Source organism: Diadema antillarum, unplaced genomic scaffold (genome assembly GCF_040938485.1).
Source record: "Diadema antillarum isolate AM-2024a unplaced genomic scaffold, OU_Dant_1.0 scf00000184, whole genome shotgun sequence".
NCBI classification, from domain to species: domain Eukaryota; kingdom Metazoa; phylum Echinodermata; class Echinoidea; order Diadematoida; family Diadematidae; genus Diadema; species Diadema antillarum.
The window spans coordinates 861,004-885,441 of NW_027271073.1; the positions used below are offsets into that span (position 1 = coordinate 861,004).

At 37.5% G+C, this 24,438-nt stretch overlaps 1 protein-coding gene across 1 annotated transcript in view; it reads left to right on the forward strand.

Moving 5' to 3' along the window:
• Positions 1 to 24,438, forward strand: part of LOC139723287 (zinc metalloproteinase-disintegrin-like MTP8) — a 114,209-nt gene that overhangs the window by 47,166 nt on the left and 42,605 nt on the right. The window contains exons 3-6 of the mRNA XM_071634547.1: positions 14,237 to 14,313; positions 16,659 to 16,737; positions 18,540 to 18,616; positions 20,542 to 20,651. Coding sequence (XP_071490648.1) covers positions 14,237 to 14,313; positions 16,659 to 16,737; positions 18,540 to 18,616; positions 20,542 to 20,651 — 343 coding nt within the window. The remainder of the gene's footprint in view (positions 1 to 14,236; positions 14,314 to 16,658; positions 16,738 to 18,539; positions 18,617 to 20,541; positions 20,652 to 24,438) is intronic.

Consider the following 24,438-nt stretch of genomic DNA (forward strand, 5'->3'; position numbering starts at 1 on the left):
ATTAAACAGTAGTCCTATTTGGCATGATCACTTTCTTGAAGTAAACAAACAAACAAACAAACAGTTTTGACAATAAACTGAAGAGCCAGAAATATTCTCGGCATGAAATTTTGGTGAATTGCTACTGACATTCAGTGCATATAGTATACATATTTGTAGGCAAGAACTTTCGAGTGCATTTTGATTTTGCTGATCTTGGCTCCTGGCAAAATTCACAAAATTTCATGCACACGGAAATTTCTGGTTTTACAGTATTTTCCACAAGTTTCTTGTATTGAACCAACTATTTGTTGTTTACAGGTGCAATATAATCTTTGCTCAAATTCATTAAAAGAAAAAGTTTTATCAGAGATGATGAGTTTTCTGCAAAAGCTCTCACTGTGGTAGAATGCCGTCACATGATGCATAGTAACCAAGGGGTTAGAAATGTGAGGAATTTGGATTTTCAGTGATTTGGTTTGGTTTCTGTACCTCACCGCCTACTCCTGGCTTCCTGTCAAGAGAGATACTGGTTCGTTTGACCTGCATTGACCAGAGCCTAATCTTTGGCAGGAAAAAGACCTGGTGAATTCCTTGAGATACCTTTCTTAAGGGCTTTTTACACTTGTAAATTTTTGCTTAGCCCCGGACCAACGGTGGGGCTAAGGGGGGGCCTTAGCCCCACCGTTGGTACGGGACTATCCTTAGCCCACTTTCTGTTTACACTCGTTTTTGCCAAAGTGGGCTAGCCCCACCGATAGTACCGTACTATCTGGCCCTGCAAAATAGCAGGGGTTAGCACCGCAATTGCGGTGCCAAGCAAGTGAGTGTAAACAGAACGAAAAAATAATCCTGGGCTAAGCGACGGAGACGAAGTCCGACCCTCACTGACCAATCAGAAACGAGGTAATCAAGTGCTGCCGGTGCGTGCGTGTACGTGTACAGTACACAGCGTAATTATGAATATTCATGTGGTTTGGAAAGTCCGGGGCTAAGAAATACGAGTGTAAAAAGGTCAGTTTTCTCCTTAGCCCCGGACAAGAGATAGTACGGGACTAATTAGCGAGTGTAAAAAGCTGAAATAATTGGTACGGGACTAACGATAGTCCTGGGTCAGAGAAAGTCCGGGGTTAAGAAACACAAGTGTAAAAAGCCCTTTAGGGGCCCTGTGTGTTACACTTTTGTTTGTGGAGTCCTTCACCTCACAATTGTGGTAAAAAAATGAGTCAGAGAGATGCTTTCACATTACAAAATGATTCCTGTGACCTCCAATGTCAGCCATAATTTGCAGCACAGAGTGGATAGTGTTGTGGCCCCCTCTGCTCTCGAGCGTCTGTCTCTACCTGAGATGTGCTTTATGCTCTGACCGAAAGAACAAGATGGACAGTACTACATTTGTTACATCAATTCGAGTTTGTGGTAGTGAATATTTTGTAGGTGTCATTCCCCTTTTTCTTCAGTTTATACTCTTCACAGTGTAAGAAAAGACTCACTTGGCATTCCATAAAACTGAGCTATCAGTCATGAAATATCATTATCATTAGTGCATGAAATATTATGTTGACTGTTTTTGAAGAGAAATCATAGCCATAGTCTACTAATTTTATTTTGAGAACGGAAGAAATCAGTTTGAATGGCCTCCTTGGATCTCTTACTATGATTGTTGATAGTAGGATATATTGAGATAGAGCAAAAGGTTTTCATTCCCGATCCAATCAACTCTAGATTAATGAGTTAATGAATCAGTGATGAATGAGATATTTGATGTGGTATATATCTCTCTACATGTACCTGTTAATATGACGTTTATTGCTGAGGCAATAACCTAAGCCTCCTCCAAAAGCAATCATGCTTGAAAGTGTTTTGAAGAGGGCATATTGGTTTTGATGTGATAGGTCTGTGTGGGACAGAAATAGACAAGACAGTAGCAATCGGCTGTAGACACCAAATTTACATTATAAAGAGAGAGATTTGCATTTTCTTCATCATCATTTTGTTTAGACAAAGCCATAACAGGCCAAGAGAAAACAAAAACATAGACATCAATAAAAGAAAAAAACCTAAACCAACAGATGTGAGGGAAAAGAATAAAATTTATACAATCCTTACCAGAGACTAGTTGAGTGTGCCCTGGTACATTTTGGCTGTGTGGATTGTTTATCTTGCTTTGACGTCAGTATTGCATAAATGTGTATCCAGGACAAATAATTGAAATCTAATGCTAATGTCGCTTCATCGTGATATTGTTAGCGCACTTTATTGATTGATGCTCAGCCATTTGTCATCTCTTCCTTTCTTTTTTTCCCTCGAGAAAATTGGCTCTGTGCTTGTATGAAGTTAGATGTCAGAAAAAGTTCACCTAGGCTTTTCACTGCTGTTGATCCTTCAATTTTTAGCTCACCTGAGCCAAAGGCTCAAGTGAGCTATTGCGATCGCCCTTCGTCCGGCGTCCGTCGTGCGTCGTGCGTCGTGCGTCGTGCGTCGTCCGTCGTCCGTCGTCCGTCGTCCGTCGTCCGTCGTCCGTCGTCCGTCGTCCGTCGTGCGTCGTGCGTAAACTTTTTACATTTTCATCTTCTTCTTGAAAACCCCATGACCGATTTTCATCAAACTTGGCAGGTAGCATCCCTAGGGGGTTAGGAACTCAATTTGTTAAAATGGGCACCATGCCCCACCCAGGGGGCCCCCAGGGGGGCCCAAACCCCCCAAAATTAAGGAATCTGTAAAAATCTTCTTCTCTAGAACCAGAAGTGATAGAGCTAAGTTAATACTATGAGTTAGTACATTGATGACTGTAGTTTCAAGTTTGTTCATGGCAGAATCAGGGGTGCCCCCCTTGGGACCCAGGGGAGGGGGGTGGGGAAGGGTTCTAATGGGGCCTAAATTGTACATTTTCATCTTCTTCTTGAGAACTCCATGACCCATTTTCACCAAACTTGGCAGGTAGCATCCCTAGGGGGTTAGGAACTCCATTTGTTAAAATGGGCACCATGACCCACCCAGGGGGCCCCCAGGGGGCCCAAACCCCCCAAAATTAAGGAATCTGCAAAAATCTTCTTCTCTAGAACCAGAAGTGATAGAGCTAGGTTAATACTATGAGTTAGCACATTGATGACTGTAGTTTCAAGTTTGTTCATGGCAGAATCAGGGGTGCCCCCCTTGGGACCCAGGGGGGGGGGGGGGTGAGGAGGGGTCCTAATGGGGCCTAAATTGTACATTTTTATCTTCTTCTTGAGAACCCTATGACCCATTTTCACCAAACTTGGCAGGTAGCATCCCTAGGGGGTTAGGATCTCAATTTGTTAAAATGGGCACCATGCCCCGCCCAGGGGGCCCCCAGGGGGCCCAAACCCCCCAAATGAAGGAATCTTTAAGAATCTTCTCTAGAATCAGAAGTTATAGAGCTGAGATAATACTATGAGTGAGTACATTAATGACTGTAGTTTCAAGTTTGTTCATAGGAGATCCAGGGGTGCCCCTCTTGGGGGTAGGGGGGGGGGTGGTTGGAAGGGTCCAAATGGGGGCCTGAATTGTACATTTTCATCTTCTTCCTGAAAACCTCATGATGGATTTTTGTCAAACTTGGCAGGTAGCATCCCTAGGTGGTCAGGATCTCAATTTATCAAACTGGGCACCATGCCCCACCCAGAGGGCCCCAGGGGGCCCCAATTCCCCCAAATTAAGGAATCTTGAAAAAATTGGGCCCTTATTGTACATTTTCATCTTCCACTTGAGAATGCCTCGTCAAATTTTGGTAGAGCTGTGAATAATTTAGATTAGTGACTGCGTAAAAGGTGAACTTGCGATACTCAGGTGAGCGCTAGACCCGCGGGTCTCTTGTTTTTTTTGGTATTTAAAAAGAACAAAAATTTATCCACAGTAGATATCTTTCTGTGAAGCAGATTATATCATGAAAAGAGTTTCAGTTATTCAATTTTTGAACTTTTAGTCTGTAAGTATTTTTTAAGCCATGCCCTCACTTGAAGATGTAAGTGTGATAATCTTAAAAATTATTGTGAGGAAAAAATACCCTTCAATAGTTTTGTGAAGCTATGATAGACTTTCAGTTAAGTGTGAGACTTTAAAGGACAAGTTCACCTTCATAGACATGTGGGTTGAGTGAATGCAGCAATAGTAGTAGAACACATCAGTGAGAGTTTGAGCAAAATCGGACAATCCGTTAAAAAGTTATGAATTTTTGAAGTTTCTGCTCAGTCACGGCTGGATGAAAAGACTACTATAGCTTGTGATGTCACATGAGTACAACGATATAAAGAAAGAATAAAGAAAATTCAACATATTTCCATTTTTCTCGCATAACAAAAGAACACTCGACTTCTCTCTTTCAGAAGGCAGGGGGAATAATATTACCCTTAACATACGTCAGTAGCATGTCGAAGAAATGTGCACATTATTCAAAAAGTAAAGTTTTGTGAAATTCTCTTTTTAGTTTCCTTATATAGTTGTACGCATGTGACATCATACACTCTAGTAGTCTTCTCTTCCAGCAGTGACTGCGCAGATACTTAAAATATTCGTAACTTTTGAACGGATTGTCCAATTTTCCTCAAACTTTCACTGATGTATTCTACTAATACTGCTGCATTCTCTCAATCCTTATGTATTTAAAGGTGGACTTGTCCTTTAAGAACAACAAGTGAGTATAACATAAAACAGATTAAACATTTCTGAGCTATGATTTTATTGAATGTCATATAAAAAGGGAAAACAGGGCAGACACGGAATGAATTATGTGAGACCAATAAGTCAAGTCGTTGTGGTCATACTTTGATTTTTTTTTAACCTCAACACTATAACTGATTCACACTTCTAAGAAGAAAGGAAAAGAGAAATCTTGATGGCAGTTATTGTTTCTCCAACACTTTGTCCCCCATCCTGCAATCAGGGCCTACCAGAACCTGATAAGGAGCCCCCAAAAATGTATTTTCTTGTCCAGGGTAATCAGACGATATTTCCTGCTCCGATAACTTGATTTTCAGCAGCATCCTGTCAAACCACCCCTCCTCCTCAAGCAGGGAAGAGATTTGATCATCATACAGGTGGAAACTTTTGGGGGAAAAATGAATCAGGACCGACTTACAGGAGAGGGAAAGGCGTTTGGAGTGTTTGACCATGTAGTTGAATGCTTTGGTACATACAGTGTACTGTATACACCATATTTCTCGCAAGGTCTTTATTTATTATTCGCAAGTGGGGTGCTATTCACAAATGTAACAATGTGCTAAATCATTAACTCTTATCTAAATATGAATGCGACATGCACATATAGGCCTACATGTTTTGTTTATTCCTGTACTCCATAAACTCATAAATTTTAGCACTAGAAATTGTTGGGAAGTCCCGATTTGCAACAATTACACTCGCTACATTGTAGATATATATAGCATACAGGCCCTACAGTTTAGCAGGACCATTATACATACTGAACCAACACGAAAACAGTTGTTTTTAATGTTTAAATGCATTGAAACGAATTCACGAAGCTATGACCTAGGCCTGAATGTCTGCTGTACTTCAAGTATTTCAGAGATTTCCAGGGGATGAAATCAGCTGCCACAGTCTGAGCATGAGATTAACTGACCTTGTGGAATGCACTCTTAGTCCCTCCCTTAAGTTTTGTTGTTAGCATGGCAAGACTGAAGTGCATTGGGAGCATTCATATGCAGAAGTTCACACAACCTTCTTTTATCAGCCAGACCAGATGTGGAAACTGCTTGTCCTTTCCATGAACCATAGCATAGAGCAGGTTACAACTCACTGTCTTCCCACTAGTGCAAGGTTGGTCCAGAGATGACATTACCAGAAACCTGGAAGTTTGTTCAGAATGTCAGCAGTGAGTGAAAGGAAGATGATGAGTCTATGGAGGTCTAGACAGACTTGGCCTTGTCCTTTTACTCACTCTCCCTCGCTCTCTCGTTTTCTTCATGTCTTCATGTCTTCCTCTGGACATTGATTGCTTTCCCAGTCCTTGGGGGTCACAATAATAGTGACCTCTAGATTTTGGCCCAGTGCCCTTTGCAGTGGACCAGTGAAGCTTGACAGGTGGAACCCATATTTCCATATAAATGAGTGCACACACATGACTGGCTTGGCACATTGGAGCTACCAGTGTCTTATGCCCTTTTGATCCATGTACTTTTTGTTTATGATCTTAGAATGTCAGACTTTTTGTCATAGGTAAGATTAGCAACCATGAAGACATGGTCTGATGATGTATCCATACTCCATATGCCATTAATATATATATTCATTTCAAAACTTTTGATTTTTAAAAATAATTTTGAACATATAACTATGGCAACTAATACTGAATAATGCTTGTAATGTTAAGAATAATGAATAAGAGTAATGATAAGAATATAATGTTATTATGGAATTGCACATTTTGACTCGGATATGCATATATATGCAAGTCATGTAAAGTATAATGGAAATGTGAAAATAGTTTGCAACTGATGTGTTGGAATTTATTTACAAGTTTGCTCATGGGATATGGTTTTTGAAATGAGAAAAAGATGAATGGAATTTCAACAGGCCAAATACCACCCCCCCCCCCCCAAAAAAAAAAAAAAAAAAAAAAAAAAAAAAAAAAAAATGAGCTAAGCTTTTTTTTTTTCCACCCGGAAAGAGAATAGTTACGTTCAGACGGCAGGCCCTAACCTCGAGGTTAGGAAACCTCGAGGTTTCGCTCTTCCCCCTAACTACGACGTGTGTCCACACGACGAATCTTAACCTCGAGGTTACGAAACTTCGAGGTTAAGCTTCTGCCCCCCGTAACTACGAGTGGGTCCTACTCGATGTTAAAACCACAAAACCGGAAGTTTCAGCCCACACTGCTAACAAGGCGTCTATTTATTCTTTAGTCGAACCCTGTCGGACTCGCTTACGGGTACTCTTTTTCTCTGTCATGGTATGCAGAGATAGCACTGCACTGATGACTTTATGCCTTTATGAAGATATTCGTCGAAAACATTTTTTTAGCGTCGGAGAAGAATATAGAATACAGTTTGATAGCGAGTTCGACGTGTTCAGTTTCAGAGATCAAGCGCATGGGAAGAAAAGATGATGTTGTTGTGTCATGCGTCATAGGTTTTTCACGTGTGGTGTATTTGTGGTGTACGTTTGGGAGGTTGACCCGGAAGCAGAGGGAAATTGTGGGGGCCGGAGTTTACGGCGAGGTCACTCTTAACTTCGAGTTCGTTGTGTTTTGTGTCCACACGGTGCTTAACTACGAGTGGGGACCCCCCGCGGCTCGTGGTTAGAGCGCTAACCATAAGATTTCTCGTGGCTCAAAACTTCGAGCAAACCTCGAGGTTTGCTAACTACGAGTGCGTCTTCACGGTCCCTAACTACAAGCTCTAACCTCGAAGTTTCCTAACTTCGAGGTTAAGGGCTCCCGTCTGAACGTAACTAATATTGTAGAAGCAGTGTACCATTGACATGGTTTGATTGAGCAGAATCTCATGGGTGAGGAGCTGCCTCAGGGTAAAAAACAAATCACCGAAGAGTTACCATAAAAATTTGTCAGTCGTGAGATATGAACCTCACAGCTCAGAGCTATTAATCATGAACGAGGCAGATTTAGGGGTTGATATTTCATAGTTGTCACAGATAGTCATTGAAAGGAAACCTGCATTTTTCCTATGATTTTTTTTTTTTGTGTGTGTGTGTGTGTGTGTGTGTCTAAAGTTGCCAGTGAACAATATTAGAAGAGTGACTTCTCAGAATGACAAAATGCATTCTGCAATTTGTCCACTTTCACTTTGAAGTTTTCATTTCCAAGAAGCAGTTGGCTCGTGATTGTTTGAAATCAAAATGAGAACGTCAGAAATAATTTCAGAGGAAGTAAGCTTTTGCAATTTCCTTTTTTTTTAACACACCAACATCTGTAATCAAAGATGTGTTTGAAATGAATATGAAAGTGAAGGAAATATTGCAGAGGATGTAAGCTTTGCACATTTCTGTTGGTATCCATCAATAACTTCTGTAATCAAGGATAGTTTCTTCCATCAAATGTAGTGGGCTTGTTTTTCATCTTCACTGGTTTGGGGATGTTTGCTTTCATGGGAGGTAAAACTTGGTACTTTTAACCTTTATCAACCATTCTTGGGTTACCTTGAGCTAGCCTAATGGCATGATAGCAATAACCAAGTACTTAATTACCAGCAGTGTCCCTCTTCAGGGCTGGTATTGTTTAAAAAATGCCATGTGAATTCATATCTGATTATCAATTCTCCTTGCTACATTATATCTTCATGTATTGTACATTATCTGTTGATGTGTGTAACCACTTCTCTTAGTCATTTCTTTTGCCAGTCTGTGAACACAACTCTAAATCTCACCACTTAATCAACCTCAGCCTTAAAAGTAGTAGTGAATAATATTTATTTAGGATGTATCCAGTTGAGTGATATAGCCTGGAAATAAGGCTTTGAGTTGATTCAACATCAATCTTATGCTGTAAACCAGAAGTGTAAGCAGATATGTGTAGCAAAGAGAGCTATTCACTCGTCACAAATATGTTCATCAAGCTGGATTTGATTCTGCAAACACAGCACACGCTTTGCCAAGAAATCACTGACAGCAGAGAGAAAACAGCGTGTTCACTGACTTGGAAATGCCAAGCTATTTCTAGATGTGGAAGTGTAGGCCAGAGTGTTATCATGGGGTAGATGTTTCCTGTAGAAATATGATTTTTGACTCCCCTGGCACAGCAGTTTCCATGTTTTGTTAGTGGCAGGCAGTGAATATTTGCATGTATACCAAAAAGGTTCAGTGTGAGGACTTGAAGGGGGGGGGGGGGGGGGAGCTCTGATTCATCATATCCGGAAGGTTCTAAGGCCATCGGTAGTGGCTTCTCCAAGACAGGCAGCCATTGTTGTCTCCAGGAAAGGTTACCGGAGGTCAAACTCCTCCTCCAGAGGATTTTTTTTTCTTCCCTTGGAAGTTTGTTTCGTTTCTCAAAAAGTCAACCCTTTGAACCACTTTGTGATGGTGAATTTAGTCCTGAAACATTGATACACAAATGATGAGAGGCAAATGCCTTCCACTGTCAGAAAAAGTGAGTTCTTGGGCTTAAGGTTATTTGTTGCAGCAAGGCTTAGTTCTGAAAGATCTTGATCAGTAACAAATCTACTTCAGCTTGTTTTTTTTTTTTTTGTTCAGCAGGTAGATACATGTACAGCTCACATCATACCAGTGTGAACAAAGCCATGCTTCTCACCACGGATACATGTATTTCATTGACATCACTCCATGAGAGTACCCAGTTCTTACATAGAAACCGCAGAAAATTGAACTGAGTATTGGGGAAAACCCAATTGTGTGCAACAAAAGTGAGGGAGGATGAATGCCATATGTCAATAGGGAAATCACTGTAGGAGACTCCTTGGTCTCTAGAATGGTAGGAAGTCGGTTTCCAATTAATCCTGATGTTGTGCATGTGGGACTAAGGCACAAACAGGTGTTTGCATATACATACTGCCACCATTGAGGGTGGAGGAAGGTTTGTATGTGACTTTGATTGATAATAGAGTCTGCCCCCTTTTTTTTTCTTTTTCTTTTTTTCGTTTTTGCTGCCCCGATCATGATTGGGATGAGAGATCTGGGACACAACAGATAGCTAACTTCAAAGTTTCGGTCTCCAAATAGAAAGAGAAGTTGTCTCACAAAAAAGAGAAGGGAAAATGTTCTGAATTAAAAAAAGAAAAAACCTACAGATCTGTGATTCCTACATTTTTTAATAAATTGAATGAATGAATGAATGAATGAATGAATTTGATGAATGAATGAATGGATGATTGATTGATTGATTGATTGATTGATTGATGGAATGAATGAATGAATGAATGAATGAATGAATGAATGAAAACCATACCAACAGTAGGCTAGCCAACTATAGCCATTTTGCCACTAGGCACACAGAGTCTTGCAAGATATATTGATATCATATCCCGACACCATGTACTTTTGTACTACCTCCGGCCAAGGTATTCCAGGGTTGTTAAAAACTCTCAAATAATGGCTCATCCATCTTTTTATAAGCATCTCTTTGACACTGGCTACGTGCAAAGTTGGTCCTTGGTAATGGTATGTGGCCATGGATTGGTTGAATAATGACTCGATCTTTACCTGAACTGTGGAAGTTTGATTTCAAGATCATTTCAGGAGATGAGTGATATTCATCCAAGAAACGAAACACCTGCGCCTTCTGTGATCACAGTTTGACTATCACCCTGGATATCACATTCAATATCCAGAATTGTAACATAAGAAATAATATCGTCCTGACCTACAATGTTATCTTTTTCCATTTCATGAGAGATGTATCAGTGAGATGAATTTCTGTGTCAATTTTTACTGCCTACACATTTCAGCCCATAACAAAGAATTTAAAAAAAATTGACGGATGTGTAATCATCTTCGTACCAAAAGAGGCTTTAAAGATTTGATCATTACAAAATTAACCATTCATGGAAAGAGGCCTTTTAGAATAACTGAAAGTAACTAGAGTTACTGTCACAGCTCTTGTGTCTATTTCAAACACCAGGATGTGATAAAATTAATGAAATTATCTGCAGATTATAGACTCAATATGAATCACTTTGATGTAAAATACTTGAATCGGGTGCTACATAACTTTTTGTTACCACTTGCTAGTTTGGCAAGGAGTTTTTCAAATTGTTGCAGAACACTTGCCCGAACATGAATTTTACATGCCCGAAAAGAAAGTCTAAAGATATAAGAAAATTATATAGAAAATCACTTGTAAAGCCAAGGGCTTGATAAAACCCAGTCATCTGAATTTAAACAGCACATGTGGGGAGCTAGTAACAAACTTGGTTCAATAGTGTTGGTGTTGGATTAGTGGGACTTTTTCACGTAAGTGTTGGGAAGTAAAGATGGCTTCTAAACTTTTTGCTTGCCCAATTCAGGCAAGCAGTTTTTCCTCATTGTTCCAAAACACTTGCCCGACTTTGATTTTTACTTGCCCCGGGCAATCGGGCAAGTGCTAATGCTTATGCAGCAACCTGTTCATGTACATCTATGTCTGAATGTCTTGATTAGCTCTACCGTATCGTAACCTGATTGATTTTTTTTTTCTGTTAACATTTTAGTTTCAGTTTCCCTCTGATTTTATTTCTGCCTTTTTCTCTGAAAGTCATGCATTTACTAACAATACAATACATGTATCTGAACAAAGTGCAGGAATAGATTTGCAGTATAATAATCACAATTAGTTTTAACGTATTCGAACAAATGCAATGAAAAAAAAAGAAGTTAATGATACAATTATTTCAATTTTAAGAGAGAAAAAATATGCAGGAGTACTTAATAGGTCATGGCAGCCTTGAAAAAAAAAATTATATCATTTATGAAGATTGATGTCACAAATTTGATGTCATGTAGCCAAGAACCTTACACTGGCTGTACAACTTTTTGGGGATCCTTTCTGTAGAGTGGAGGATCAAATATTGTTGATTTCTACGAACGATGTGATTTATTGTTTCCTTTTGGTGGAGGAGCTTCCTCTGGGTGGTAGTTAAGGAGAGCATTGACCCAAGTTTGAGTCTTTCTGGATTTCTGGATGATACCAGTGATGCCATCATCTCCTACCACAGAATGGAGTTGACTTCCACTTCCTGTCTCCACAGCCCCACCCCTTATATTATTCAGGGATGTGTTGTAGCCTCACTAAAGGGATGGTATAGTATTAATTGAGATGAAGATTCAGCTTTTACCTTTTGCAAGATACTTAGAAACCACTTCATGAAATATTAAAAAGCATGCAATTCTAAGAGGAATTCAAAGTTAATTTGATGAAAATCGGTTTTGAAATGGCTGAAATATCCAAAAACAAAGAAAAACAAAGCAATCCTTATAAAAGGTGGGTCCCACCTTTTATTAGGATTGCTTTGTTTTGGATATCGCAGCCATTTGAAAGCCCATTTTCATCAAATAAACATTGAATTCATCTTAAAATTATATGCTATTTCATATTTCATAAGAGGTTTCTCACTAGCTCATCTAAAAAAGTTAGAAACCTGAAGCCAGGTTTCAAACAACACTATACCATCCGTTTAAGGTCTTTCTACTGCTTAACATGGCAGTATGAAGAGTTTGATCACGAAATGGGTAAAGCGTCATTCTACAACATTTTACAGTAAGTTCATTATTAGACAGAGCAAAATAAAACCTTTTCATTGATAGCTCACGTGTTGCATAATAATGAATATTTTTGAAGTTATAATTGAAAATATCCCATATTTTCTTACCATTTTCTCTGTTTTTTTTTTAAAGCTGGTTAAATCACAAACAAAATGAACAAAAATGAAGTTTTTATACTTGTTCTGCAATCAAAGTATTCATATAAAGCTCTTGGGGGAAAAATGATGTATATCATGGATAGCTGTGAACTTGCCAACAGTCATGATAGTAGTGAAAATCATGATTTTGATCATGGTGATAGAGGTATTCTTGCCTCTGTATCAAAAATATGTGCATTTTTCAGAATTAATGAGAATTAATCAATTTTAAGTGCGGGACATTCAATCTCCCCAGAAAAAAAAAAGTGAGTTGAATTGAATATTACTGTACCATACAAACATGAGAATCAACCGTCACACAAACATTGATCTTAGATGCTGGATAGACTAGATATCCAATGCCTACTTGTCATTCATGACAATTATTCGATTTGGCACAATTTTAAATCTCTTCCCCTCTGAAGATTAACGCTGCCCCCAGTGGTATGGGCTTGCAAAGGATATAGTTCTGTTTCTGATCATAAAACACCAACCACCCTGGCGTCAATGGCCAAACCTCACAGGCAATAACCCGTGCTGTAACCATGGCAACCTGGCAGGGCACTTTCTGTCGGATGATCTGTGACTGAAACAGTTGTATGTCAAATGCACTTAGCCAACCTACACTTCATATCCCTGATCTATCATGGTCTGCTGAGTCTACTAGGAAATCATATTAGAACTATCAGTGGGAGTGACAGAAAGTTTAGCATCAATAATATTTTTACTTTATAGCTCTAATCTATCAGAATTTGTGTTGTCTTTACTAGAAATCCTCATTTTATAAAATGTCAAGTTGAATGATAAAAGGGTACGCATTAATCCATCAAAGGAATTACGATTGCTTTGAGTAATACAGGATACATCAGTTTTAGGTACCCGGTAATTAAAGTTATGTTTCTGTGTAAAACTTACAATTTATGTGTATTTTTTTATTTAATGGCAATTCAATCAATTTAGCCAGTGCAGATATAATCTCTTTGGGAGTAGAGGATGTGTGATAATATTCAGAATTACCAGGTGTATGAGGACAAGCTAATAATATCTGCAGCATCATATCAAAATTACCTCAATACTCTAGGGAACGTCATTGAGCTGACTTGAGCCTCACGCAGTGATTTTTTTCTCAATAACATGAATGGCAGTAGGTGGGACTAGCCTATGAGCATAGTGCAGCACTGTGCATTAGTGAGTGGACTGACAGGGGGATGCTTGAGTGAAAAGGGCTCTTGAGTAGAGCACATGGCAGGAAGAGGACCACTCCAGTAAGCGCTGCCATAGCATCGTTAGCCATCACCCATAAAAACCCAGGAGGCCTAGAATGATGCAAGCATTCCCAGCTTGTATGGAGGTGATGTGATGCCTGTAAAGGCATGTCGCTAATTGGTCTGATTATGCCTGATCAAAGTGCTAAGCAAACTAAAACAAAACAGAAAAAAACATTGATGCACACACTGTACAGTGCAAGTCACATACACTGGTGTAGAGTTTCTTTGAAAGTTATGATCAGGGTCCTGTTTTGTGAAGAGTTAAAATTGATTATATAGTTGATTTCAACTCTAAGTCTATGGCATCCTGTTTGGTAAGGAAATTTAAAATCGATTTTATCTTTTGATAAAACGGGGCCCAGGTGTGTTCACAGTTAAAATAAGGGAATGTATTCCCATATTCTATAGTCTTTTTTTTTCTTGTGGTACATATTCATGCTTTTATCATAGTTATCAATGTGAACAATCCATTCTTCATTTGTAATATAAAGTTTTCTGACAATAAAGTGTGACATGTCATGTTCATTTCTTTGCTCATGCACATCAATCGCATACAGTAACAACCTGTGATCCTGTTTGAAGGAAATCTTTTTCGTGTATCTCACATACATAAATTGGGACAAAACTAAACTTTGTGATATGTTTTGTTCTTTCCTATTTCTTCAGGATGGACATATACGAGAAACAAGCATCATTATTCCAGTGTCTGGACAGGAACTAATTATAGATTTAGAGTTGAATGAGTAAGTATCCATCACTTTTCTTTCAAAGTATAATTTGCATTTACTGCATATTGTTTCTAGTATTATCATATTGGTATTCATGAGTGGACAAATTTACCAATTTGACACTTGTTCTCAGAAACTTCTTTTCTTCCTAGTATGAGGCATTAACGACACATAATGCATTCAGGAAATAGTGACTATTATGATTTATTCTATGAATTTTTTATATCAGTAACTCCATAAAGAAAAGATTAGGATGGGTAGGGATTTCAAGTATAGTGTGAATATATCCAGTGGGTGTTTTTTTCTGTACCATAGTGATCAGTGATCTTACTAAGATGTGGACATGTTCCACCCAGTGCAATGTTTTCTTTTCCTGAAAAACGTCTTTCCATCTCATCTGTGGAAGATTGTATGTTTGCGACATTCCTTTCGAAATGCAATGGAGATTATGAATGAATAGTGCATGTCTGTCCTTCAGCATGATATTTTTTTTATAAACTTTTGAGCCAAGTTGTATTAATTCATCACTATGTATTAGCCATTCTCCTTCTTTGAGGAAAAAAAAATTACAATGACAAAAAAAGAATAGACTGAATGAAGTGATGTATGAGATATTTTGTGTACATTAACTGATTCTCCAGCATTAGATTGTTTGTAATCATGATGTTAACTTGTATGTGAAACAATAAAATAAGTTTATCTCCTCAAATATATAACAGGGGATACACAAGAGACAGGGACGTACGAGCTTGTATCATGTAATGAACGGGAATAATGTATATTATGTTTAAGTGAGGCACAGCCATGCCTGGAAGACGTGTAGTTGGGTACATATTGCTGTAATGCTCCATTGATGAATATAACTCAGTTACCATAATGTGATGATATATTAATTTGTGTTCGATGATGGAAATTAGGCATAAATTGACCTTTAAAAACTGCACGCTAATGAATTCTGAGGTGTAGACGTGTGCTAAAATGAGTCTTCGGAAGCTTGGCTTTCTGTTATTCAGAGCTGCTAGGATGAAGTGTGGGCACTTTTGGGTTTATTTGTAGTGTAACATTATAAAAAGATATCACATTGAGATTCCCTTGTTTGTAGGAGCAAAAAATTTGATAATATCTAAAAAATATGATTTCAAAAGATTCTGAACTACCGAACATGTCCACGATGCTTTGCATATTTTGCAAGGGTCATGCTTATGTCAAAATAATCATGAATATATTCAAAGTGAGACTGGATATAACCTTAGACAATAAAAACTTATGCATTTTATTGTAATGCATATTTGTCTATGTTCCCCATTATGAATATATTTCATTCCAGTATAAAAGATTCATTGCAATGCACATATGTCCGTATCCCCCATTATGAATTTATTTCATTTCAGTACCAAAATGGTTAATAAAAGATTCATTCCCTCTATGGCATTCCCCATGAAAGAAACATACAAATTGATACAGTGACCTTTTGTAAAGAATCATGTCAAATCATCCATAGCAAGCCATTGCCGAATATTTGTAGAGTCCGCATCATCCATAGCAAGCCATTGCAGAGTGTTTATGGAGACCGCATATTATGAAGTCCTCCTTTATGAGCACCTGTCCAAAACATTGCAAGTCTTAGTGACGGACAACTTGAAGAGGGGCAGTTTGGAGAATCGGTTTCAGAAGCTTTGTTCTGGGTTCCAAGAGATTTAGATATAAACAACATATCTGCAAACATAGTTTTTCTGGGTTGGCACTTGAAATATCAATTGATACTACTATGAAAAATAACTTATGTGTAGACTAGAACTCTTTGTGGACAAGTGAATCTTAGTTTCTACATCTAAACACCAGAGAAAAGAATAGATAGATTTAAAGGAAAGCTCTTTGTGTGTAAGTACTCACAAGATATTTTGAGAAGGGCTAAATCTTTGTGGGACATACATTGATATCATATAATATCAATAAACTGCAAGTGACACAAATTCTGGGGTAGCTTGCTGTGCGAGTTCTTCATGTATGAGTGGAATCATGTTTGCACTATTCATTTTTTCTGGCGAAAGGTCATGTCCATAAGATGTATACAATCATTGCATAAATAGGGTCTGCATCGGTTTGTCAACACAATAAAACCTTGTTGGTTGTGATGCAAAAGGGAATAACTCCATAAACAGTGTTCATGTTTTTTGTGTCTTTTCTCTGTTTCATGGAAGAAAGCACAGACAAAATCGTAGAACTCAAGTTTTCTCTGGTTGGTGCAGTAATCCTGCATGTTGGTTTCTTATAGATGGGGAAGGAGCTGTTATCGGTGTGATTTTTCAAATGATCAGTGTTTCTGATTTTTTTTCTTCTCGTCTTTCAATTTCCTCCAGAAATCTCTTCCCTGCTAGATTTGTGACCCGATCCTACGCCCAGGATGGTGGACCAATCACACGCAAGCCACACCCCCACGTAAGTCACATGACACATCTGAAGGAAAGAGTGGAGTGGTGACATCATACAAGGGGAAACCCCTTCGTCATATGGGAAGAGGGGACATCCAGACAGCCTTGTCTGTCTCATTCTTATTGTGATGTTCTGATTCTTTGTCCCGGAAATGACCCAAAGTAGGATTAGATCTTGAGGATAATTTTAGCTGTAATGTGAAAGACAAGTTCAGTCGTTTTCTTCTTATGTGCTTTTAAACTTTATAGCAGGAAATTACAGAGACAAAAGTGCATGAGTAATGTATCTTGCATGTAAGTCTTTTACTTCCTGTAAGTGGTAGCTGATGTGGTATGAAGAAACAAATTCACTTGATGGTGTCATTCAAAGAACATTACAGTGAAGGCTTTTCTTATATGTATCCATATTTGGTAACACTGCTGTACTTAGTGTAACATTAGATCTATATATTGAGGACATGATTATGTCATAGATTTGTTGTGAATATGATGAACTCATCGTCTTTTTCCGAAGATCAGTGAAGATTTTGCTACATGATAGAACTTATCTTTGTTCTTGGTGTGTTAATCATCAGTCTTACTGTGATTTTTGTTATTAGCATTGTAATCAATCATCATGAATTATTTTTTAGTTATGAAAAATCTCTACCATCACTTTGTTGTTGAGGTTAATTTAAAGTCACTATTTATCATTTTCAGATGAAAAAAAAAACCCAGCATCAGTGCTTCAAAATAGTTCTGAAATGTGAGTTAGGGATAGAAATAACCAGTGTAAAAAAATGTTAATATAATAAATGTCAAGTATTGTTAAATATACAAAATGTTAACAAAAACTTTGTTAAAATTGTTTCTAGAACAAACCATCTGCAGGCATGGTTTATTGAGAAAATTAGTGATATATCCGTTTTATTTGTGACTTTATTGCAAAATTTGTATATGGTAGGATGTTTTGTGATTTGACTGAACTGCACATACAGTCTATGCATCAAATGTGATAACTTGGAACATTTTTTAAATCAGTACTCCCAACGGTAAACAGCGGCTTTTACAGCTCAAATAGTATTGACTCTTTTGGATAAAAGATCAGCAAGAACATTAGAAATCCTCAGACATCATGAACAATATTTTAGCCCATAGACCTTTGGTATGTATTCTTTTGAAATAAATGCATTTAAGACATGTAAGGAATGCATTTATAGGTCAGAGTTTAAGAATACTTTTTTGCTTTGACTGAGATGTTTTGGGATATGTCTTCTGAATATGTTTTGTTACATTCTATTGGCAATGGTAGCTTTCATGTTCATGTTTCCATGCTAGGCTGGCCTATAGTAGATTCAAATTGTCTAAGATCACTCCTCTTTTGAGAAATCTGCTCTGGCTTCCACTTCACCAATGAATATCATTTTAGGCTGATTGCATACAAGGCACTTATTGGTCAAACCCATAGTTATATTACAAAGCCATTATTACTAAAATCTTACAAACACATTCATCAAGATACATTCTTCCACAAATCTCAACATGTAAAGCAACAATAACATCAGGAGACCGAGCTTTTGCCTATGCAGCCTTCAAGCTTTGGAATAACTTGCCATTAGAAATCAGGAACTCTGCCACTGTAGCATCATTCAAATAAAGACTTTGAATACCTCTCTTCATTTTATTGTTTGCTATTGTTTGAGCTTAGGTATCAGGAGCTCTAGCAGCACAGAAGAGTATATCATGTACATAGGTTCTGCCTTTTATAAATTGATATTTTAGTATGATTTATTATTATTTTATATCTCCTCTTTTCTGTTGTCATGACAGCATCATTGTTACTACCATGGTAAGGTGAGGGGTTCCGTCAAGTCTTCTGTAGCAGTCAGTACTTGCAATGGAATCAGGTAAAGTCTGCCATTTTTTATCTATCAACCCTCAAATAACTTTCATCCTTGTTATTTATTGATTTGCGCTTTTCAATGAGAACGGCATTCAACAGGAGGAAGCCACTTTTTGATTTATTCTTGAAGAAATGCAATCATCTTACTTTGATTTCTTGATAAGTACCAGCAATGTGGACTTCTGACAAAAAAGTATAATTGAAAGTATGGAGGGATATATCAGAAAGAGATATTTATTCTGTGACAGTAATCACTCTGAGTGCTGAAAATAATCTTAAATCAACAAGAAATATTGAAATTGAATAATTTTATGAGAGTTTTAACAATTTGATTGTTACTTTTCATTACAGGAATGTCAAAGTAGTTGTCTTTTTATATAAGATCTTGATGCTTCTTGATTAGTATACTCCTCCAGTAATTTTTGCTAAAAAGAAAATTGAAATTACTTTGCCCAATGGAAACGGACCTACAGTATGTTACAGTGGATGTGTAAGTGTATGTTCTCCCTGATATTAGATACAGTATGGAATTAATGAATGTGCAAAGCATCTATAAGAAATATGTGTAATAGCAAAATTACTATTCCTCAATGGTTTAAGGCCAAAATGCAAGGAAGTTTGCTTTGAAATTCTTATGGTAATCATAGAATCTACTGATGACTATGAGTGCTATGGCTAGTTTGCTCTCTTATAGTCATCCTGTGTATGTAAGTGTGATTGAGGACAAGATTTATACACAGTATTATATGTGATGGAATGCGTTTTGCTTACACTAATAAAGCCACTGTACTTATCCTTTGTGGTTAGGTGTGGTTTAAATTGTTGAAGGTTACACCAGCAGATATGGCAATTGAGGTTCATGAATAATGCATTAGGTTTTTTTAGAATGATAAGTTTGGGTCATGCAGAGGTGATGATAAAATTGCCAGTAGCTTTAGGCTGTAATATCTGCAAAGTGCATGAGTTTCTGTCCTGTAGGCATTGTCCATGATGTATGGATACATCCCAGTGGAGACTATGGGGAGATGATCTTGTTTAAGGGGGTGCAATTGGGGGGGGGGGGGGGGGGAAAGGTCAGGGAGGATGAAGTGCGGATGGTTGGTGTAGATATCGGCCACCGGTCTCTTGGGTTCACGTGCATCCCATGTAATCCAATCCATCACAACCTGTGCATTGAGATGGGCTGAGGTTTCCTTTCTTCTTTTTTCATCATTAGTCTGGTGTCAGTGGAAAGCATAATCCAGACTATATGTCTTTTGTGTCTTGTTGGCTGAGAAAGGGATGTAGTGATATATGTTTGAAGTTTACAGAATAGATATACACACTTATATGTATCATTGTTTTTTTTTGTTTTGTTTTTTTTTTTGGGGGGGGGGGTGGAAATGGGAGAGATTAGGCTAAGACAGCATCCAATACAGATGGAATATTAACTAAGTGTTTGCTCACCAGAGCAGTACTTTTAGATAGTGCTGATCAATACCTCTTCACAACATGTATTGTTTGTGTGTGCATTTTTCCACCAATATCTAATTTGTAGAATATCCTATAGTCATTCTGTACATATCCTTAGTTCTTGTATGGTCTCTTGACATTCTCTGTTGACATATTTATTCTCTCCTCTTTTTCCATCTTGTCATAAATATATATATATATATATATATATATATATATATATATGATTATATGTATCTGATATATAAATTTATATATCTTGTGTATTAGGATATATATTGTATATGTTTTTGATCATGAACTATATCATTAAATTTGGTAAACTGGACTTGCTTGTTTATATATGTATACGAATATATGTAAAATAAATGTTTACATATTGATATATATCATAACTATATGTTATGTGTGATCTATGATGTATTTCTATGTCTAACTCTCCTCACATTGTTTCTCCCTCTCCACTGGCCATGACAGTGGTGTGGTAAATGTGGATGGAGAGACCTACTTCATAGAGCCTCTCAAAGAATCAGACGAAGAACATCTAGTCTACAGACTTCAGGACCGCAAAGACAAAAAGACAGTCGGTGAGTGTCTATAGAACTTTGCTGTGAGTGTTTCATGGAGAACCTTTTCACCACATACCTGTTTGCTTCGATATTTGGAATCAAACCATATAAATAGAATGAAAAACATGTCTCTGACATTGGACTCAGAATGAGAAAGCTGTGAAATTTTACTGTTTCTCGTGATTGCAATAAGCCGTGACATTTTTTTAAAGTAAATATGCAACTTACGTAGGATGATGTCTCCACTTATTACAATTTTTGCGTTTCTGTATATATGTGAGTGTACAGAAATTAGGGAAGAGGGCTGTCCACAAGTACAGGAGACTTTAGGAATGGGTGAAGGAGCAAGGTTGAAAGATAGACAGATGAATTTGATCAGATATGCAGATCGAAGGATATATATATAACTAACAAACTAAGCAGAAATACAGACATATGCACCCTTATGTGTTCATTCAGAAGAGAGATATATAGAAAGACATGTAATTATCAGAAACATGTTCTCAGCAAACACTAAAACCACTTTTTATATGACATGGACATGCTGTAACATATTGTGAATCACAATATTCAAATTTCGATCTAAAACTTTCAGCAGAAATATCAGCAAAGGAGAAAGAATGAGTGAATTAGGATGACAAACAAGGTTGAACCCCCCCCCCCCAAAAAAAAACGAAAAAAAAACAGCTATGTAGAAAGAAAACAAAGAAGAAAGACGAAAGAAAAAGTCTTCCGAAGAATGCTCATGAAAATGAAGAAATGTGTGTTAGAAAGTTTTTTGCCGGAATCACAGACTTAAAAAGCAAGCATTATAGAAATTATTAGAACAAGTAGACTAAAGAGTCAAAGATATGACTGTGTAGTGAATAAGAATAGATCATAAAGCCAGAGAATGACAAGCTGTTGACTTGAAGAGGTGTAATGAAAGAATTATCAAGGCAGGGACTATAGAAGAGAATCGCTGGTAAAATTTGCCATTCCCAAACGGGTTCTTCCCTTCTCTGGCCCATCCTCACCCAGCCACTGATTGTAGCCCCAAGATGAATGCCTCACACCAATGAAGGAAATTGTCTCTGACATCAATAAACACGGGGGTCACAGTGCGTGGAACTATCTGTTGATCCCACATTACTGGTTGCCATGGCAATGGGGGGGGGGGATGACAGCCAGCGAGATGAACGACCCTGGTATACCAGAGGGATGAGAGTGGTCTGGACAGGTTCAGATAGAAAGAAAGAAAAAAAAACACCTCATGGAAAATGATTTCTGACGCTGGAGTAGAAGATGACAGATCGTACACATGTCTTCTGTAGTCACATGAGCTATTTCATCCAGTCCTTGCACTAAGTCAAATCAGAACTCTGACAGTGACAGCGTCGTTCAACTTTGTGCAATTTCCTCCTAAGTCTCGTGAAATAATCATGTAAAGTAGGCCATGATGCCAACAGGTGTATGTATCAGAGTCACAGGCTAAAGGAAGAATAAAGCCAGCTTGTGTTTTGCACTATCAAGTTAAAGTGTGTATTGTCGTAGATATATTATTTATCTTAGTAATTAACTAAAATTAACTAGAGTAATTAACTATCAAAAGAAAGTGAATTATCTGCTGTGTCACAGTAATTTTAGAAATTCGATAAGGATGTATTTGAATTTCTGTCACAATCTGAATCATCTGATCAAGTCACATACTATTGAAACCAATGTTCAATGGTTAACTAGAATCAAATAACATGACATGATACAGTGGGTAGTGATGGTATGATTCAATATGAATAACATATGTTAATATGATTGATGATAATATATCTTTGTAATACACTTACATAATTATTACATCATATTACATTTGTTGTTAGGCCACATCAGTGTCACTCTGAAAGAAACAAAATAAATTTTTGATGAGGGAAATGAAATAACGATTGCACATATTTCTTTGCAGATTAATTTTAAGAAAATAATCATGACATTTGGAGTTATGTATGTGATTCATTATTCAGATTTCTTCTCTTGAATAAGTTCATGATGGTAAATACAAAGTTATCCAAAATCCAGAATCTTTAACCCTCTGGAGTCCATCTATGATGTTCATATTTATTGTGACATAGCTTCTGAACAATTGGATGAAATAAGTAGAGAGGAAAAGACTGAACAGGACACAGTGTTAGGAGAAGACAAACTTCATCAGATTAATTATGTTGGAATGTTGTGACAGCTTACCAGGAGATCCTTGACCCACCAGCAATTAGATATCAGCTTACAAAGTGACATTTTGTGAGATTCTTGGAATTGCCCAAGGAGTTCTTGTTCCCAATGAAATGTGAAATCAATAGGATATTGCAGTGCAGTGTGTTCATGACCGTGAGGAAAATTTATTGATTTATTGAATTATTAGAAGTAGATAAAAATCAATCATATCAGATGAATGTAGAATGCTGCAAGACTTTGCAAGTAACCAGGTCATTGCTAGTTGCTGTTTTTGCGTTTCTACACAAAAAAACTTTGTGAGGTTGAATCAGTTCACAGCCATTTAGTTTTCCATCAAAAAATACAGTTTGTGTTGTCCCACTTCTTTAGTGTCCTACTGTTTTTATATTTTGCTGTCAGAAAGTTAGATACTGAAATTTTAGACGTGGTAGTTTTTCAGATGTTTCCTCCTTTCAGAAAGAGAGTGTTTATCTTTCATCAAATTGGCTCAATTCACCCCAATATTTTCATCATCTTTTACATCATTTCTTCATACAGCCTTTCACTTTCCCTCCTCAGGCAATGTAAAATCATCTCTTCGTAGATGTTTCCGTTTGGAGTATAGAGTAGAGAACGTCAGCCTGGGGCTGTATTTGGCGATGAAAAAATAGACGCTTCTCTCAATTTTGCTCGAGTTGATGTTTTATTAGAGCATTCAAGTGTATGTCAGAGTTATTGAATGAATGCTGTTGGCTAGGAACGAACACTGAGTCAGAAAATTTGGTTTCGAATTTTCTCTGGAGGAAAGCTCCTTGGCTGATATTAAACTTGGGTGTTTTTTGGTTTGTTTGTAATATCATACAAAGAAGAAGCAGGTTGTCGACCCTAACCCACTCTTTTTCTCATTTCATTGCATTCACTTTGTTCATTTCATTTCCAACAGACTGCAATTACTGATACAGTATACCGTTTACATATACATAGTTGTGCAACATCAATACATTATGATAAAGGAAAATACTAACAGTAGAAATACAATCATATACTGTGACTTACTGTACCAAAACAAAGTTTCTAGGACTAGGAGTTTATCTATACAGTAATGTTTATTGATTAATGAATGAGTTGTTGTTCCTTTCAGGCCAACTTGAATTCACCCACATTTTGTTTTACAAATCAGTAACATCTAGATTTATCATATTTTATTTCTGGTATGATGTAAAATTTCAAGTTTGATGTGACAAAGGCAAGGAATGGAAGGAGTTTCAGAAAATGTTGTGTTGTGTGAATAACCACACTTATGACTTCCATGAAATTTGTTTTTCATTTTTTATTTTTTGCCCCTTTTTTGCACCAGGGTCTGAATGAAAGGGTCTCAGATAAGAGGCAGTGGCCTTGCTGTTTATCTCTTTACCAATATTTCTGCATGTCAGGAGCGATGAGATCAAACTAAGTTTATTGAAGCGGAGGGAAATATTGGATGAGATACCTTGCCTCCGGAAGGAGGTTGTGTTATCGCCCTCTGGGGGTGAGCGAGGAGCCAAATTTCTCCTGGGAGGTTGTCTGGATGTACCGTGGTGGAGGGTAAAATCTTATTAAAGTGTCACCAAGACCATGAGGT